Source organism: Octodon degus, unplaced genomic scaffold, assembly GCF_000260255.1.
Source record: "Octodon degus isolate 3935 unplaced genomic scaffold, OctDeg1.0 scaffold00112, whole genome shotgun sequence".
NCBI classification, from domain to species: domain Eukaryota; kingdom Metazoa; phylum Chordata; class Mammalia; order Rodentia; family Octodontidae; genus Octodon; species Octodon degus.
The window spans coordinates 5,130,984-5,150,972 of NW_004524688.1; the positions used below are offsets into that span (position 1 = coordinate 5,130,984).

General features: G+C 42.5%; 2 protein-coding genes across 2 annotated transcripts in view; both read right to left on the reverse strand.

Annotated features, from left to right (window-relative positions):
• The window catches only part of Acat2 (acetyl-CoA acetyltransferase 2), a 17,009-nt gene extending 14,910 nt beyond the window's left edge, over window positions 1–2,099 (reverse strand). Inside the window, exons 1-2 of the mRNA XM_004639537.2 lie at window positions 1,945–2,099; window positions 1,232–1,366 (exon numbers count right to left, since the gene is read on the reverse strand). Of these exons, the coding sequence (XP_004639594.1) occupies window positions 1,232–1,366; window positions 1,945–1,999 (190 nt within the window). The 5' untranslated portion in view covers window positions 2,000–2,099. The remainder of the gene's footprint in view (window positions 1–1,231; window positions 1,367–1,944) is intronic.
• A 7,373-nt stretch (window positions 2,100–9,472) lies between these two features.
• LOC101592210 (WT1 associated protein) overlaps window positions 9,473–19,989 on the reverse strand; it is a 37,816-nt gene continuing 27,299 nt past the window's right edge. Inside the window, exons 6-8 of the mRNA XM_012516536.2 lie at window positions 16,450–16,454; window positions 13,276–13,430; window positions 9,473–10,785 (exon numbers count right to left, since the gene is read on the reverse strand). Coding sequence (XP_012371990.1) covers window positions 10,202–10,785; window positions 13,276–13,430; window positions 16,450–16,454 — 744 coding nt within the window. The 3' untranslated portion in view covers window positions 9,473–10,201. The remainder of the gene's footprint in view (window positions 10,786–13,275; window positions 13,431–16,449; window positions 16,455–19,989) is intronic.

A 19,989-nucleotide genomic window follows, 5' to 3' on the forward strand; every position in this document is an offset into this window, starting at 1 on the left:
AAAAAAAAAAAAGATTAAAAACAAAGCGGAAGATAGCCACCTAAAATGTGCACAAGAACCCCTCATCTAGACAGCGCATTTTCCTTGTGAAAGAACAAAGACAATGGAGAAAGGAAAGGTTATTCCTTGAAAATCCCACTTAATTACGGAAGTGTAATCTGAAAGCTCAGTGCGACAGCTACGTTGGCACCTGTCCCTCTTCATGCCCAAAGGCGCACTCTCTCACACTAGCTCGGAAAAAATCTATCATTTTGCAATGAGCTCTAAGCAGCTTATACGTCTGAAATCGTGGGTCAAAGCCACAAAAACTAAAGGTATGCTGCCAGTTCCTCTTGCTGTTAGGACCCTGCTGCTTGGTAACAAAATTAATTGCTTTTTTGGGAGAGGGGTGCTGGGAGTGGACCAGGAACATGGTGATCATGCACTTTACACTGAGCTACACTCCAAATTAGTTATTAATAAGTAAGAACAGCCAAGAAGCCAGATAGCTCAGTGGACTAAAGTGCCTGCTTAGGCAGAGCACAGCAGCCAGGCTTCAATCCCTGGCGTGCCATGCCAGCCCCACCCCCAGGGTGCACTGAGATGGCAATTGAGACTGGGTATGGCGACGTACACCTATAATCCCTGCGCTTGGGAGGCTGAAAATAGGATCACTACGAGTCAGATCTATACAGTGAAGCCCTGTAGACCCTGTACTAAATTCATAAAAGAACAGCCAAGGATCAGAGGTCTTTAGGCCCAAGAGCAGATGAGGAATTTCTTAGACCTCTGTCTACTCTAAAGGTGTCAGTCCAGGTCAATGAGGAGCAACCCACCTGTTCAGCTCAGAAGTGGGCCCTAAGTGGGTAAAACACCATTTGTATTGTTCTAGCCACCCCTGCAAAGGGTTCTAACATAGTCCTGCACACACAGGAAGACTTCAACATCTCCATAAGGTGTAGGACATTTTCGAGAAAGGCAGAGCACCATGCATACAGTCTCTGATGCATCTGGGAGGTCTTGCTTCTATACAGTGCTGTGGGATAATTCAGGGAAAACACTGAACACAGCCAAGTCCTACACTCGATGAAATTACTAGCAAGAGGGCCAGAAGCTGGAATCCTAACAGATTGAGCTCAGCAAATGTATGGAGGGAAGGGTGCATGTGTGTACGTGCACGTGCCCACACGTGGAGGGGGAGAACAGGCTGTTACTCATAAATCTGACCTCTCCCGGGTCACTGAGGAGTTACCTGCTGACAAAACATGTCCAAATATCACCTCAGACACGTCTTCAGGAGCTAGTGTGGCCCTTTTCAGGACTTCTTTGATGACAGTTGAGCCCAGGTCGTGGACAGGCACAGTAGATAAAGCACCATTGAAAGAGCCTACAACAGAATGGAGACAACGGACAAGTGAACCTCGGGGACACTGCAGAAGCCACCACGCGAAGCGGGGCAGAAAGGATGGGCACCATTTGCAATGGCTACGAAGCAGGTGGGGTGCGGCCCTATCATTCTCAAACGAAAGCCACGGGGGCTCTAGCGAGCCAAGCTTTCAAAAGCTGCGCACTAAAGAGCTTGAGGCAAATCGTCAATTTTTTCACCCGCCCAGCCGGGCCGGCCTGGGATCTGGCCTCTGACCTTCGGCCCTTCAACCCAGGCTGACCGTGGTGTGTCCGGCATTGGCCAATCAGAGGCCCTCACTAGAGGGCGCCTCTCTACATCAGCCAATAGGAGAGCCTGGGCCTCAGTCGCTCAACTGTAGGGAGCCAATCCGAGAACGAGGGGCGGAGCAAACCCATAAGGCGAGAAGGGGGCAGGGCCGTAAAGAAGAGAGAAGCCAGGCGCTCCATTGTCCCCGAGGGTCCCGGCTCGGTCCTTTGCCCACCCCTATCCTACGCCATGCAGATCTGGCCCTCGGGGCAGGCGGCTCATACCTCAGTCTAGGCCCGCCGGCCACTCACCTATGGCGGTCCGCGCCGCCGAAACGATAACCACGGGGTCCGAGCCTGCATCCATCCTGCCTCGTACACGTCCGCCGCCGTCCTCCGCCTGCGCTGCCTGTGGAGTGAAGTACAGCTCTCTGCGGTCTCGCTAGCAGCGCTGAGGGCGGGACCTGAGCCCCGCCCCCATCCCTTGTGGCCCTCAGTGCGCAGGCGCAGGGCGGGGCTGGGAGCCGATCGCGGCGGGGCGTGAAGGGGCGGGCCGAGGATAGGGTGGTTGGGATGCGGCGGCTGGTGGCTCTCTGGGCCAGGGGTCCGGGGGGATGTCTTGTGATTCGCGGCGCCAGGGCTCTCCTGAGTGAGGGGAGGGTGTCCCAGGAGTGGGTCTGGGGATTCCTTGCGTATGTGTGGGCCATATGGGTCCCTGGGGTGCTGGAACGGAGGACCAAGTGTTCCCTGGTCAAGGTGGGATCCGCGGATTTTAGGGGCTCGGTTAGGCGATGAAGCTGGGGATCTAGACGCACACACCCCTTTAGATCGTTTTCTGGGCTCCCCGTGGCTATACCCTGTCTGAAGTTTGGGGGTTTTAATTTTATTTACCTAGGAGTTTTTCTGAACAGCAGACAATGGAAATGACTTAAAGATCTCCCCTTCACCCCAGGACTGGAGTCCCCCTGGCAAGAATATCCAGCGGGCATCCTGCCAGCTTCAGGACTGCGGGCAATTTCCGACGTGTCCTTCGCTCTCAGTGGCTTTAAATGTCCCTCCACATTTGCTTGGGCTCCATACCATCCTCAGCCTCGCCTTCCCAGAGCCAGCAGCAGGGCTGTCCTTCTGTCCACATCAGAAGTTCGGCTGAGTTGGTGATGGTGGCACACCCCCGTAATCCCAGCACTCTGGAGGCTGAGGCAGGAGGGTTGCTGTGAGTCTGACAATAGCCTGGGCTACAAAGTAAGATCAAGGCCCGTCTGAACTGCGTAGCGAGTGCTCGCTTTGGCAGCACATACACTACAGAGAAGATTAGCACGGCCCCTGCACAAGGATGAATAGCGAGACCCTGGCTCAAAAAGACCAAAAAAAAAAAAGATGTTCTAGTTGACTTTTGACAGTTCCGACAAAGAAATTTGAAGAGTCTGTAGTGATATCACTCATGTTTTAAAACCCTTTGTGGAAAAATTATTTACAAAACCTAACCCTTTGTGACTATTTTTTTTGGTGGAACCAGGGATTAAACTCAGGCCCTTGAGCTTGCCAGAGAAGCGCTTAGTCCACTGAGCCCTCTCCCCGGCCTGCACTTTGTGACTTCTTATCCCCAATTAGAGTCGTAATCTTTCTGACATAGTGGTTATCTGATAGCTGGCGTTAATTCGTTTTTCAGTCTCAGCTCAGGCACACCTCTCTGATCCCCTGCAGTAGCTCCTGGTTGTTTTTTTTTTAAATTAATTAATTAATTTATTTGTGTGTGTGTGTGTGTGTGTGGCCAGCTCAGCCCACCAGGGGGCGGGGCTGGCTGGCATGTGGCGCTGGGGGATTGAACCGCGGTCCCTGTGCTTTGCTAAGCTTGTTGTAAGTAGGTGCTTTAGACCACTGAGCCATCTCACCAGCCCTCCTGGTTGTTTTTCTGGACTTGAATTCAGGACTTTGCACTTGCCAGGCAGGCCCTTATGCCCTTGAGCTCTCTCCCTCGCCCTGCAGCTCTAAAATGACCCCCACCCTGTTTGCTTTCCCAGCTTGCTGGCTGGTACAGGACTCCACCTACTCCCTAGGAAGGAAAGGGTTTCAAGGTAAGCAATGCTGACGAGTCACAAGATTGTGGAGAGAAAATCTTGATAAACATGGAGAATACTCCTGAATGTTAAGCCATTAGGTTTTAGGATTAAAAAAAAAAATTAGGTTTTAGGAATACAATTTAAGACTTTGCAGGGATATGGATGGGTAAAATAAAATGGAGAATATATCTAAAGTATAGATCCTAGAGTTTGGGGCCATGTAGAGGAAAGATGGGACAGGTGTTTCCCTTGAGAGTCTGGAGTGGTGATGGGATCAGCCATCTAGCTCAGAGGCACATTGTTTCTGGGAACTCCAGGAACTTTCATCTGGCTTATTTATTTATATATTTATTTTGGGGGGGGGGTATTTTTTTAGGGAAGGGCCTACAGGGTGTTCAGGGTCTCACTAGTAGATCAGACTCATAGTGATCTGCCTGTTTGCAGCCTCCCAAGAGCTGGGATTACAGGCGCCCAGCGCGCTGTCTCAATTGCAGTCTCAGCGCCCCCAGGGGCAGGTGCCTGCTTGCAGGTGCTTTCATCCACTGAGCTATTTGGCGGGCCCAGGCTTTTTTTTTTTTTTTAGATCGGGCTGGCCTTGAGCTTTGTAGCCCAGGCTGGCCTCTAACTTGAATTGATCTTCCTGTCTCCCAAGTGCTATGCTGTGCCATGCTAGGCCCTTTATCAGACCTTAACTTTATCTCGTTTGCCTCTGGTTTTCCAGCACACCTTGGTTTCTTTTGTGGACTCTAACATCTTAAGTCAAATTCATTAAGTCCACCTTTCCCAACCTTTGTTTCTTTTCTTAAAATCTCAGCCGTGTTCTTTTTAAAATCTCTTGTTGCCATGTCAGAGGGCCACTTCTAGTACTCCCCGTCCTTTCTCCATGAAGCCCTCCTGTGTTCCTGCAGTCGTGCCCCTAAGCCGCCTATAGCTAACCTTAGTGTTCAGGTTACCCTGAAACTCCTAGTACGAGCTCTGCGTGGTACCTTCGTTATATCACTGCTCTGCGCACAGCTCCTAGCGCAGCAGAGGCAGTAAGAAACAGCATGATGGTTAGTCTCCTGCCCAGAGGCTCTATGGAAACCCAACCGAGGGGGAAATCTTGAGACAGAACTGCCTTTATGGAGTGGCCAGAAGCACCTGACTTCTGGGGCGTCCTCATCAGAACTGCATATTGGTATTTACTTGATGGTATGTATGGGCCATATGGATACTATACAAGAGGAAGGGAATAGCTTGTGCTTTTCTTTTGTGTGTGTGTGTGTGTGTGTGTGTGTATGCGCGTGCGCTGGGAATTGAGCCCAGCGTCTTTACACTGAATTGCATCCTCAAACCTTATTTTATTTATTTTATTTTTTTGGCAGAACCAGGGATTGAACTCAGGCCCTTGCACTTGCCAGCGAAGCGCTTATTCCACTGAGCCATCTCCCCAGCCCCTAAACCTTATTTTTTGAGACAGGGTCTCACTGTTTCCCCAGGCTGAACTCAGCCTTGCAGTACTCCTGCTTCAGCCTCTCAGAATGCTGGGATTACAGATGCATACGCCCCTCCTGATGAGAATAGTTTCTTTTTCTTTCTTTCCTTCCCTTTTTTTTCTTTTTTCTTTCATGTATTTGGTACAGGGTGTCACTATGGAACTTGGAGTCATAGTAATCCTCCTGTTTTGAGAATGTCTCGTTTCTTAAATTACATCTAGGTCTAGAAACATATACTGTTTTGGCTGGCAATTAGGAGTTAGAAGGAAACCACTAGAATCTCTAGGTGCTGATGAGAAGCCACCACTTTAACAGTGCTGCAGAGCCAGCGTGTCCCAAAGGGGCCTTGTGACCCTCTTGATTTTTTCATACACAGGTGTAGGAGGGCAGGCCAGGTTTTAGATACAAAGCAGTATTTGCCAATTTGCCATGTAGCAGATTCATCACTTGGTCTGAGTGAATCCCTAGTGGTTTTGCCAGGGGGGCTTAGCACTGTGCTCCTTTCTATGGTGGGTAGCTACTGCCTCAACTGCCCCACAGTGGGCCCAAATTAGAAGTAATGACGTTAACCTGGACTGTACAGCGTTACTTATAACCACATGGGTAGAGCCATGATAGTACCTCTGTGCCCCCCCCCCAAAAAAAAAAGAGTACAGAGAAAATCTAGCTTATTCACTTGAGAACAGCTAAGGGAAAAATTGCCAGAACGACTGCATTATTCTGCAAAGGTAGCAACTGGTTGATGGTCCAACGTGAGACTTAATTGTGTCCATCTATTGGTCTTTCCTTCGCGGGGCAAATTACTCCCTCACTGGGAATAACTGGGGCCTCACCCATGCTAGACTAGTGTGCAACTGAGCTACACCACTAGCATCCGGATAACTAAGAAAGTATACTTAACTAAGCATGTTATATTAGGGAACATAGGTTCACTTTGATTTTTCTAACATGGAAAGATTGAGGGTTTTTTGATCATGGTACTGGGGATTGAATCAGGGCGTCACACCTGCTAAGCAAGTGCTCTACCACTGAGCTCAGCATCTCTACCTGTACACTCAGAATCTGTGAACCACATTTTTAGAAAGTTATTGCATTGTTACTTTGTGTGACTGTTTGCAGTGCTTGCTTAGCACGGCAACCATGAAGACTGATTTACCTGTAACCCCAGCACTTGCGGGCTGAGGCAGGAGGATTGCTGCAAGTTTGAGGCCAGCCTGGGCTACAAAGTGAGTTCAAGGCCAGCCTGAACTACTTTTTTTTTGTCTCAAAGACAAAAAACCAAAACTTGATTGTGAAGCCACTGTGTTCTCTTGCTTGGGTGGTCTGCCCTCATGCTGTAGGTTCTATATTCTTTTCCTACTTTTACTTGGCCCAAACTTGCATCTTAGAGCTTCTTTCTTTTCTTAAATAAAAGTTTGCTACATTAAAAAAAAGAAAAAGAAACAAAGATTATGAGCTGTCATCCCCAGCTCAGGTACATTTCTGCCTCTTCTTCAAGATGAAGGGAGGCAGTAAGTAGTACCAGGGGAGTCCCAGCTTGTGGAATCAGTCGGTCCAGCTACCAGCTACACTCAGCAACCAACCCTTTGATTTAATTAAAGCTGTTGTCTCAGCAGAAATTAACCACAGTTAAAAAAAAAAAAAAAAAAGAACAGAACTCTGTTTGGCATCATCTGGGAGACTGTCAGGACTGGAACTGCATTCTGAGATATACTGGCTAACATCAGCCAATCGCCATGAGCATGGCACTAACCGTGGACTGAATGCTTTTGTGTCTCCCACCCTCCAATGTGTGTGTTTAAGCTCTACTCCCCAGTGCAGTGTAGATGAGGCCTCAAAGAGGTGATGTCTGTGCCCTATGAAGATACAGGAGGGCAGCACGCTGCAAGCCAGGAAGCAGGCCATCACCAGGGACCAAACTGGTGAGCCACTCACATGGGTCTCCCATGTCCCAGCCTTCCTAAGTGTAGAAATAAGTGCTGCTGAAGCCATCCAGTTTTTGATAGCAGCTGAAGTTAAGATAGCACTGTAATATATGCACTTTACATCACTTAGTGCTTTTTTATGAGGGGAGCTTAAATAGTTTGCCCAACTCATGTGACCCACTTGATTGAGAAGCCATTCAGTGTGCACTTGACCTGTTTCTTCTCTGTGGTCTCATCAGTACTCATACCAGAAATAAAGGATCTGCTCCAAAGGTGAGGTGTTTTTGTTGTTTTTTTTTTTTTTTTGGGGGGGGGGGACAACCAGGACTTGAACTGAGGACCTTACTGCTGAGCTATATCCCTGGCTCCACAAGTGAAGAATAGTGCCACTAGGAACGATCATTAAGTCACTAGGTTATTGAAGGCAGAGTCAACTGCCATATAAAGAAATTAGTAATGTCACATTATGAGCATACCTAAATTTATTTCTAAGATTACTGGTTGAAAACTACCAATGATTACATAACATTAACAGGATAAAGAACTTCTATTTTCATTTAAACTGGTCAGGTCCAAAACATATACATAATAAAAGTCAAAGCCCACAGTATTTGATAAATCAAGGGAACATTATCTTAGTGCACATCAAAATGATTATATACAAATTTACTTAAAGTTGTATGGAGAGCTGGGGAGATAGCTCAGTAGAATAAGCGCTTGCCTGGCAAGTGCAAGAGCCTGAGTTCAATCCCTGGTTCCGCCAAAAAAAAAAAAAGAAAAAAATCTAAGATAATGGAGGGATATTTTGGTGGGGTTTTTGTAGTCCAGGGGCAAGTGTTCTCTCACTGAGCCATATCTTCTATACTGCAGTAATTTTAATTCATTTGAGATGCAAACCAGGTAGATAAGCAAAAAAACCAGCAGCTCTCTGCAAGTTAAGTGGTGTTACTGTAAATCCACTTCTGAGGATCTTTGCATCTCAGTTACACCTAAACCAGCTGATTGGGGGCCTGCCCATTAGGTCAGTGGTTTTAGTGCCTGCTGAAACAAAGCAGTGAGGCTCAGCATGTTGTGGTTTGATCCCCAGATCCTGAAGCCAAAACCAGAGCTTCCCAGAGTACACACACAAAAATAAATAAATAAATAAATAAATAAATAAATAAACCAGCTGACTGGGCAGGGGAGATAACTCAGTGGCCTAAGCGCCTAGTTGGCAAGCACAAGGACCCAGATTCAATCCCTGGTACCGCATGTTGTGCTGGTCACTGAAACTGGGCATGGTGACACACACCTGTAATCCCAGTGCTGGAGGAGCGTGGTGACACACACATGTAACCCCAGTGCTGGAGAGGATGAGACAAAAGGATCACTATCAGTCCAAGCTGCGTAGCAAAACCCTGCACCAAATAAAAGATTTAAAAAAAAAAAAATTAAGTCAGTCGATTCTATTTTCAGCAGAAGTTTCACAATAACCATGCATGAAGAGCTATTGATTCTTAAGGTATTCAATGCCATAGACCTTGATAATAATGCTTGTTTGGAAAAAAAACAGTTTTGTCACTCTTCATCTTAAAACATTTTCTTCCACAGACTATGTAATGCACATGTAGATAGGTTAGTAAAAACCAGTAGTACTAGCCAGTGTTTAAAAAAAAACTAGGGGCCAGGGAGATGGCTCAGTAGAATAAGCGCTTGCCTGGCAAATGCAAGGGCCTGAGTTCAATTCCCAGTTCTGCAAAACACAACAAAACAAAAACAAAAACCTAACAGGGACCGGGGAGGTGGCTCAGTAGAATAAGCGCTTCTCTGGCAAGTGCAAGGGCTTGAGGTCAATCCCCAGTTCTACCAAAAAAAAACCAAACTAACATCAGGAGCTGCAGATTTACTAATTACTGTAGATCAGGTCACTAACACTGCTTTTCAATTAAAACCTAAAAATGACTTGGATGACTATTTAGTTTGACTTTTTTGTATTTTCAATATTTTACAGCAATTATTTCTATATGTCAGGGAAATAATTTAAACTCTTAACTTCATTTTCCAAAACAGAACACAAATTAAGAACGTACACAATCAAAACTGACAAATGGGGTGACTGAAATTTCACCTTTGTGGTAAGTTAATAAATAGAAATTCAGCAGTTCAACCAGGCCTGGAGGCACACACCTATAATCCCAGTACTCTGGAGGCTGAAGCAGGAGGATCTCCACAGGCGGCTAGCCTGGGCTATAGGGAGTTTGAGGCCAGCCTGAACTACCAAGTGAGAGAATCTGTCTCAAAAACCAACAAAATTAATTTAGCACCTCCTCAATGAAAATAAATGACAAATACCATAAACACACACACACACACACACACAAACAAAATAAAAAAAAAACCATGAAGTTACAATAAAAATCTTTATTCAGGTTTGGTCAGTACAGGTAAGATATACTGGAGTCACAGAGCAATATGCATTAACAGGATACGACAGTTCATAAAAACTGAGCAACTATGCACACAAATTTCTTAAACATTCAGTCACCTAAAGAAAAAATGCACAGATGTATGGTGGGAAAAACTGTTATCTAACATGGAAACTACTATAGGACTCCGTCAACAAGCCCAACTTTTAGTGATTAAAAACTACTGTACTGGGCGAACTTGGCAGTCATAAACCACATCTACTCTACCAAATCTGAATGGTGCAGAAGTGCACAACAGCGTGAGTAAGAATGCCCTTACACAGCACAGGTTTTAGGTAGACACAGATTTATACAGACATCATTGTGTTATACTTTAAGGAAAGATTTCCATTTACAACTTCACATTAACGCATAGAAAAATAACTTGACCCTACACAAAATGTCCTTTTAGCAACAAAGAAATTAACTGGTACAATTTCCAATGTGGCAGAGGTATTGAAGCAAAAAAAAAAAAAAAAAAAAAAAAACCAAAAAAACCCCCAAACAAACAAAAACCCAACAACAAAAACACACACAAAAAAATCAAACAAACAAAAATACACACCCACAAAAAAGGCAAGTTATGACAAAAGTATGCATTAATTTTCTAGACAGTATCTCCTCCCAAATTAAATGACACTGTATAAAAATTTGCTGGAAAAATGTTACAAAACTGAACCCTGTACATTTACACTTGAGTCCAAGCCATTCTGGACATGGCAGGAACCCACAGTTCGGTTACCTTTCCCGCTCACTGCTTTCTCCTCTTGAGGGTCATGACTGGAGTCTGTGTCATTTGAGTGGTGTGTGAGAGAGTTTTCACTGCCCGTGGGAGAGTCTACACTTTCATAACCCACACTGAGCTGGTTCACGTAACCACTACCTCCTCTGCCAGTTCTTTCCTCTGAGCTGTCGGAGGCCTTATTCCCACTCCCTGGAGAAGAAGCAAAGTCATCCTCAGGTGTGCTCCCCCCCCTGTGAAATCCAGACCCAGACGTCCTCTGACGGGAGGAACTGCCATTACTTGGTCCATTTGCCAGACGACTGCAGTCTTTATTTGTGATCTCCGTCTGCTCTCCCGGCTCCAAAGACGTAGTCCTCCTGGTGCTTGGAGCAGAGGCTTGAGACTGCTGCTGCTGGTACTGAGCCAACTGCTGGCGAGTCTCCTTCAGTTGCTGCTGAAGAACCAAAATGGTGCTCTGCATGCCCTCTACTTCCTCATCAAGCTGAATGATGAAGTCATTCAGTTCTGTGCAAAGGAGAGGCAAGAGTCAAACCTACTTTAATAAGTCTTGTAATAATATATTTAAAAATTTTAAGTGTCTACCACAAAGCCAGGTAGTCAATGCTTCATTACAATTACAAATTGTTTTTTGTTTTGTTTTGTTTTGTTTTGGTGGAACTGGGGATTGAACTCAGGCCCTTGTGCTTGCCAACCAGGCGCTTATTCTACTGAGCCATCTCCCAAACAAGTACAAATTCTAAAACCACAATATATTTTAACTGGAATTTTAAAATAGTACTTAGGAATGAGCTTTTCTGGGGGTAGGTCACATGCTTCAATATCAAGTAACTTAAAATGACTTAAAGCTGATTCAAAGCTGAGCATAGGAGCACATATCTATAATCCCAGCACTTTGGAGAAGGCAGGAGGATCACTATGAATTTGAGCCCAGCCTGGACATAGTAGTCAAGGGCAGCAAGAGCCCAGCATGTTTAGATTACACTCATTCTTTTTACATGTAACTGATTACAGGCTAAGAAGTCCACTCCATGTTTACCTGTGGGCCCAACATGGCCAATGCCCTTACTCTTCACTACCTCAGCCAGTGTCTTAGCTCTGCAGAGGTTCAGCCCTTTAGTACTCTGTGGTCCTCTAGTCTAACCCTCAAAAGAGGCCTACGCTCTCACCAAAAACTGTCCCACGTACAAAAACAGAACAAAACCAAAAAAAAAAAAAAAAACAAAAAACCCACAAAATAAAATTTGGAGATTCTTTACAAAACTTCCAAATTTACATGTTTATAAGTAGTAAAAGCTAGTAACTATCACTTTGAGAAAGTAGTTTTAGGGACAGGGAGATAGCTCAGCAGTCTAAGTGCCTGCCTGGCAAGTGCAAGGACCAAGGTTCAATCCCTGTACTGCATCCTGTGCTGGTCCCAGAAACCGGGCACGGTGGTGCACACCTGTAATCCCAGTTCTGGAGCTCTGGGGAGGTTGAGACAGGAGGATCACTATGAGTCTGAGCTGTGTAGCAAGACTCCATACCAACTAACTAAATAAATAAATAAAGTTTTAAAGATATTACTAATTTTCTTTGCACTCAACCAGATATACTAATTCCCAGTATAAATTTTAAATTCTTCTTTGCCTTTTTGAAACAGGGTCTCACTATGTCATTCAAGCTGGCCTTGAGGTGTGTGCCACCATAGCCAGCCAGTTTTCCTTTTTCAAATACTGCTAAGTAGCTACATTTACTGAGGATCACAGGACACATCAGGGCAAAAGGAAAAAAAAGAATGAAAGAAAAAGGCACTCAAGTATATAGAAGGGGAAGGGGCTGGGGAGATAGCTCAGTAGAATAAGTGCTTGCCTGGCAAGCGCAAGGGTCTGGGTTCAATCCCTGGTTCCACCCAAAACAACAACAACAACAAAAAAACAGTATAGGAGGGGAAAAATCCACTAAATTTTCAGTTTGGCTATGTTTCTTAGTAGTAATCTTCACAAAGAGAAAACAGCACAGATGCAGACATACTTGCCCAAAAAAGGGTGCAGTAATTCGGTTGCCTTAGCAAATATAAGTATTAAATCTCTTATTCACTAAATAGGACCTGATCAAGTATCATTAATTACATTATTTTCAGACCCCTAGAAATTACAAAATGTTTCTAAGATACAAGAGAAATAAAGATATACAGTGGGGTTGGTGAGATGGCTCCGTGGTCTAAAGCACCTACTTAGAACAAGCTTAGCAAAGCACAGGGACCGCAGTTCAATCCCCCAGCACCACACACACACACACAAAATTTTTTTAAAAAAGATATACAGTGGCACCTCAAGTTTAGGAACTTAAATTTTCAAACGATTTACAGATGTGTTGGCAAAATTTTGTTTTAAACTGTGCATCTGGTGACAAACATGACCACAGTCACCTTTCCCAAACACACAGGGTTTTTTAATTTTTTTTTTTCACACAGTTCTTTTGTAAAATGACAGAACAAGTTCCTGAACTGAGCTACCACTGTACCTCCTTTTCAAAGCACCAAATACAAAATTCTGTATCTTTTTCCATTGTATTTATTTTTGAGACAGGGCCTGCTATCAATCTGGACTTGTACTCACCACGTAGCCTAAAACCAGCCTGTAATGCAATAGTGATCCTTCTGCCTCAGCCTCCTGTAATCCCAGCCTCTTGGGATTACAGGTATGTGCTACCATCCTGGCAAAATTTTTATATCTTGAATATAGTTATCTTTTCCCTACACACAAATCTTCTGAAACCTGAACAATAAGCAATTAGGAAAATAGAAAAATATCCTGTAAAAATATTTTTTTAATATCTTGCAAAATTAAACGCTTTGTTTGCTGATACATCTACCAATGTTTCACTCATAATTTTATATAACCACAGGCAAAGAACAGTTACGTATAGAATCTAATCTATATTTGTGGCTGGCATTTTTTTTTTAAAGCCAGTGCAAAATTAAGCACATTTTTCAAAAATTTTGAAATCCCTTACCATCCTGACTGCTCTTAAGCTCCTCACTATATTTCTTCTGTAAAGCCAACTCTGCTTCAAGCTGTGCAATACGGCCCTGGGACAGCTGCCTTCCCAGCTCCTGGTTCTCCTGGATAAGCATTCGACACTTCGCCATTAACTTTTTACCTGTTTGGCTGCAAAGGAAAGAGCCAACCATCACAAAATGTAAACAAAACCCTGTAACTTTCTTTGATTGCAATTACTACAGAAGTAAATATAACATGAATGGAATGTAAGTACATCACAGCAGATGCCAACCCATTTACCATCTTTACAGGAACATGTCCTTCTTCCAAATTTTAGTATTTTGCCAATACAGCAGCAAAATGAAGTCCTAACAAAAAGTACTCAAATAGGTGCTAGGCACTTTTTGCTTCTATCACATCAAAAATTTATTTTCAACCCCAAACATAATATGAACTACAGCCAGGTACAGTGGCATATGCCTATAAACCAAGCATTCTGTGCAGCTCAGGAAGGAGAATCACAGGATTGAGACAAGCCTGGCCAACTTGGACTGTCTCAAGATTCTCGGTTCCATCCCCGGTACAAAATAATAGTGACAAAAACAATTAAAAATGAAAAGACAATTTAAAACACATACCTCAAATACAACAGCCCTTATAATGTAACACTAAGATATTTAGCTTTATTCAGCAAGTTCTTGAATAGGTACATGTACTATCAATCATAAATACAGGGCCAGGGATGTAGCTCAGCGGCACAGCACCTGCTTAGCAAGCACAAGGCCTAGAGATCGACCCCCAGTACCAAAAAAGAAAATAGGAAAAAAAAAAAGCCCCCCCCCCCAATAAAAACCAAACCTCTAGGGGCTGGGGATACAGTTCAGCAGCCCAAGAGCCTGCCTGGCAAGTGCAAGGTCCTGGGTTTGGTTCCCAGTACCGCAAAAAAACCCAAAAACAAAAGAAGTATGCTACTTTATAATAACTTCTCTAAAATATCTCTAATACTCAAGACATATTTATTCTCATTCAATAAATACAAGGTCTGGTGAGATAGCTCAGCAGACTAAGCACCTCCTTAAACAAGTACAGGGAGCAAGATTCAATCCTTGGCCTTACCCAACCAAGGGAATGCTGAGCAGGTATGGTGGTGCACGCCTGCAATCCCAGTGTTGGAGCGGCTGAAAGTAAGAGGATCACTACATGTCTGAGCTGTGTAGTAAGACCTTGTACCAAATAACATAAAAAAATATGTGTGTATGTGGAGTCCTCTATAACAGGTAGTTCTCTGGTACATTCATCTTTTACACTTCCAAAGAATATGACTATTTCAATAAATGAGGTATGTTCATTTTTTTTTTAGTACTGTGGATTGAACATGTGCTAGGCAAGCATTCTACCACTGAGTTACATCGGCAGCCCCTTTCATTTTTTTGAGCAGGGATCTTGCTCAATTGCCCAGGTTGGCTTCAAACTTGTGATCCTTCTGCCTCGGCCTAAGTAGCTGGGATTATAGAAATGCATCACTATGCCATGAGTTCTTTAGTCTTAAAACGTTTGGGTCTGAGATGCAGCTCTCTGGTGGAACCATTAGCTAACATGCACAAAGCCCCAGTTTGACCATCAGCACCACATATTAAAGGATGGAGTTTGTATCTTTACTCTTTCCACTCATTAAATTCTTTACTGGTAGTACTGGGGATTTGTATAGGGCCTCTGCATAACTAAGGGCTCCAGGCCTTTCCTTTTCTTTTTTTTTTTTTTTTAATTAATTTAAATTTTGAGACAGGGTGTTCTGAAGTTGCCCAGTCTAGGCTTGAATATTTTGTCCTCGCTACGGTAGCCTCCCACAGTGTTAGAATTCCAGGCATGTCTTACCATGGCCTGGCTTTTCTTTTTAATTAAGGTAACAGTGATTGAACTCAGGGCTTTGCACTGAGTTACCACGTTAGCCCTTTTGAAAATTTTCAGATAGGGTCTTGATAAGGTGCTAAATTGTACAGGCTAGGCTCGAACTTAACAATCCTCTTTTTGCCTCAGCCTCCCATAGTGCTAATATTATAGGTGTATGCTGCAACACCTGGCTTCATGTAACTTTTTAACGTGACTAATATACTATTGAGCTGCCAAATGGGCACCAAGGTTTAAGTTTAAAAAAATGTATTATTGATACATGGTTAAGATTTTACTGTTATCAAAGTTCATCCATATATCACAAAAATCAAGTGATCAAATATAAATATGGAACTATCTGTCAAATTAGGAGTATCATGCCATTAATCTTTACTTCTAAACACTACCATACACTATAGAACATATACAAACATATATAGCAACTGCAACAGTATAATTCAAAGTGCAATTCAGTTTGTCAATAAAATTAGCTACCTTCTTTTGGCCTCAGCAATAGCATAAATACCAGTTTTTTTGAAATATAAGAATTGGCCGGGGAGATAGTTCAGTAAAATAAGCGCTTCTCTGGCAAGCATAAGGGCCTGAGTTCAATCCCTGGGGGGGGGAGGGGGGGGAAGAAAAAAGAAATCTAAGTATGTAATTATGATATTGAGACTTGGATGGGAAGACTATAACATTCTTGTCATTGTGTTCAGTTCACACAATAAGTTTTTGGTTAAATTCATTTCTAGGGGGCTTTTCCTTGCCTAATACATTGCTTCAGAGTAGATCTGATCCCATCAAACCTTAGAAATTTGAAACTGGGAGTGCTTTGCTGGAAATTCTCATTCTTTCAAGTAGTGCTTCGAAGTTCTTTTACCTGTACGTGTATTCTGAGCTAACTCAAGAAAAAATTGGTAACTGGGATTCCTTACAAAAATCTGGCGAAATAAAACCTGGCTTACTACTGCTTAAAGAGACCCCACTGGTTTAAAAGCCAGTGTTTACACATGACCAGGATTTAGGGTTAGGCTCAGGCACAGAAACCCTAACTGCAAGGATTCTTCATTGTCGTTGCAGCTTCACATCTCCTAGTGGCACCCTCAGATTTCAGCCTCCATATGATACAGATACCACCGTTACAGAATTCCCTTCCACTTGGCTGCATCTGCTCCAACAACTTTGTTTCTTGCAAAGCATACTCAACTAATCTTAAATTCTCTCCCTTTCTATGAATTAACTAAAGATTAAGGAAAAAACAGACAATCGTAAAATACATTAATCGTTGTGGCCTCACTTAACCTAAAACAAAAACCTCAAAACCACTAAAAGTTTGGTTTAAAAAGTCGTTTTTTGTTTCTTCTTTTGCAGGAGGCTGGTGAGATAATTCAGGGGACTAAAGTGCTTGCTTAGGCAAGCTTAGGGATCACAGTTCAATCCCTGGCACACGACCTGCCATCCCTGCCCCCAGGGCAGGCTGAGCTGGCCAGAGTCTGAACACTGTGGCGCATGCCTGTAATCTCAGTGCTGGGGAGGGTGAAAGCTGGAGGATCACCACAAGTCCGAGCTGTGTAGTGAGACCCTACAACAACCAAATACATTAAAAAAAAAAAAAAAAAAAAGTTGTATTTCTTTCACTTCTTGAGACAGGGTCCTATTGTGGTTTAGGCTGACCCTGTCACAAAGATCCTCCTGTCTCAGTCTCCCGAGGGTCTGCCTGGCTAAAAAGTCATCTTTCTATAATGCTTGTTCTAAAATAAACATAATTTCTACAATTAGTGATAACCAAAACAATAGTTCAGCAAAATCACTATGTAAGCATTCTGTAATTTACGTCATTTTATTAAACACCTCATGAAATTTGTATTGTGTTCATCAGATCACAAAATAATGAGAGTGGGGGCCGGGGAGATAGTTCAGTAGAATAAGCACTTGCCTGGCAAGCACAAGGACCTGAGTTCAATCCCCAGTTCCGCCAAAAAGAAAAAAAAAAAAAGAGAGAGAGTGGGTGATCTACTCTGGCAGAGGACGTGTGAAGTCCTGGGATCGATCCCCATCACTGGCCCCCTGCACTCCACAAGAAAGAACTGAAGATGTAGTTCAGTGATACAGTAGTTACACAAGTCTGACTCAGCACCATAAATGAGTGAGAAGAATTACAAGTAAATGTTTCAAAAATGATTGAAAAGTATTATTTCTTGCATTCAAGTATTTTTGAAATAACCCTACCTACTTAGAAGGATAAGGAAAGAAGGTCACAAATTTAAGCCAACTTCAGAAACTAGCAAAATCTTGTCTCAACATAAATAAAAGGTCTAGAAATGTAGGTCCTTAGGGTACCCTAGATTTGATGGTTCGCTCCCCAGTACAAAAACAATGTATTTCTTTCTTTTTTTTTTAGTGGAACCAGGGATTGAACTCAGGCCCTTGCACTTGCCAGGCAAGCACTTATTCTACTGAGCCATCTCCCTGGCCCCAAAACAACCTATTTCTAAAATCAAATAATCCACAAAGCAAATAAATCAGAAAATACTTTAAGAGGAATTATAAGAAGGAATGAACATTGTATATATTATCCAGGTAAAAGTAGCAAGACTGTTTTAAAGATACTTACACGATTATCTAAGTAATTAAATGCAAACTGAAAGCTGCCAAAATACTGACACATATCACTCTCAACACTCTAAAATGTATCAGGGGGCCGGCGAGATAGCTCAGTGGTCTCAAGCGCCTGTTTAGGCAAGCTTGGGCAAAGTCCAGGGATCTCAGTTTGATCCCTGGCACCACATGTCATGCCAGCCCTGCCCCCAGGGCAGGCTGAGCTGGCTACAAAAATAAAATTAAAAAAAAAAAAAAAAAAAAGCACCATGAAGTATTTTAACTACTGGACAAGAGAATTTAGGGACTCTTCCTACTTCAAATCAGAAAAACACTAAGTGCAATCCCCAATTCCTTAAATTATTTATTCTACACTGAAATTATTAATGACCGATCATTAATTGTTTCAAATTAGTGATGGATTCATAATAGCTAATGTTCTCTGGTTTATGTATAATCTAATTTTACAAAACAACCCCTTGTATATGATTAAAATACGATTAATAGGTTATATGCAATAATAATGTAATGTAGATGTACTAAAAAGATGCTCCAAAGTGGGGGGCGGTGAGGAGAGAGACAAGCTGTAAGTTATCTGTATGAACAATGTGATAACATTTATTTAATATACATAAAATATAATCTTGATGATATCCAGTGTGACATCAGTGACAGCTCCTGGAGAGGAGAATGTGGACGGTGGAGATCACATCCAGGAGCGACATTCATTTTTTGTATCTACTTTTGTCTGTTGTTTCAATTTTCATACATAAGCAAGTATGTATTACCTTAAAAGGAAACCTTAACAATAACAAGAATAAAAGCCTTCTAATAGAATACCTCTAAATGACTAGCACCTAAAGGGCTAAATTTGAGTACACATTAATTATACATTTTATGAATTATTTGACCTGTTAAAAATACACTAAAAACATTGCCACTGCAGTTTTAAAAGGCGCAAAACAAATACAAAACACTTAATATGGGCATAAACTAATTCCACACAGATCTTACTTACCCTCCAAACCTCACAAATAGTGAGAATTTTAGACAGGTTTCTTGCTGAAGTCACATAAACCACTTCTTCAACCCACCCTCGCCCACAATTAGTCCTCTAAGCACAAAAATACAAGATACTTACAATTGATTTGAATGATTAAGAGAGAACTTAAATCACCCTTGTTAAAAATGCACTTAAACGTTGGGAAAAGCTGGAACTTATCTTCTACTCATCTTAGACTTCATTATCACCAAGCGAAAATTCAAACTGGTGACTTACAGAATGATCAGACGAAAAAAGTTCACCTCCGGGATTGGATGGAAACATGAAGAAAATAATGCCTCATTTATCTAAATGATCAAATGAATTTGCTAGAAATGGTCACTGTAACTTTTTTTCCCAATTCACAAAAATGTCTCGCTTAGGCCAGCCCACAGTTCCAGTACATTATTTCCCCAATCTTCTGGCAGGCTCCCTGTGAGATGTCTCACATTAATTCTACTGCAGTATCTCAGGACAAAGTGTCAAGTCTCCTTGTCTTTTATGTACCAGCTGTAATAAAGTAGGTCTTCAAAACAAAACAAAACAAAAAAGACAACTTTTTCCTTCACTTTGAAGAGCACAACCAATTTTCCAAAACCAATCTGCTCTCCATAGCCACCCCCAATTAGAGTACAACGAAATCACCATATTCCTTAAATGTAAAAAACAAAAACAAAAACAAAAAACCCCAACTATTTCAAGGCACATTTAATTTAATATCAGACGTGTTAACACAAAAGGCTCAAATACAATGAAGGAACACATTCCCCCATTAACACCAAAGACAACACTCTTTTAACATGTGCCTGTTGAATGGGATGAGGGTTTCATAAAGTTCACTATTGAAAAAATTATGCAGTGAGTCTCATCACAGCCGATTATCCTTATACAATCTAGTTGTGAAATGAATGCTTCAAACAGTTCAAGCCTTAAGTTTGATACCACTCCTTCTTCTTTGTACAGTCCTTAGTTAAAAGATTTTCTACAGTGTTTATAACCATTCAAAGAACAAACCATTGATTAAAACCATTTTAGGCTCTATTAAATAATACAGAGCCCTAAGCCAAATGGTTAAAATACTACTTTACCAACATTGTTATTTGTCCTGTGACTACTAAAGTTGGTTTTTAGCAATAAACCCTTCAAAGGCAAAATTCACCTCATTTGAGTTTTGACCCAGAAGTTCAACAACAATCA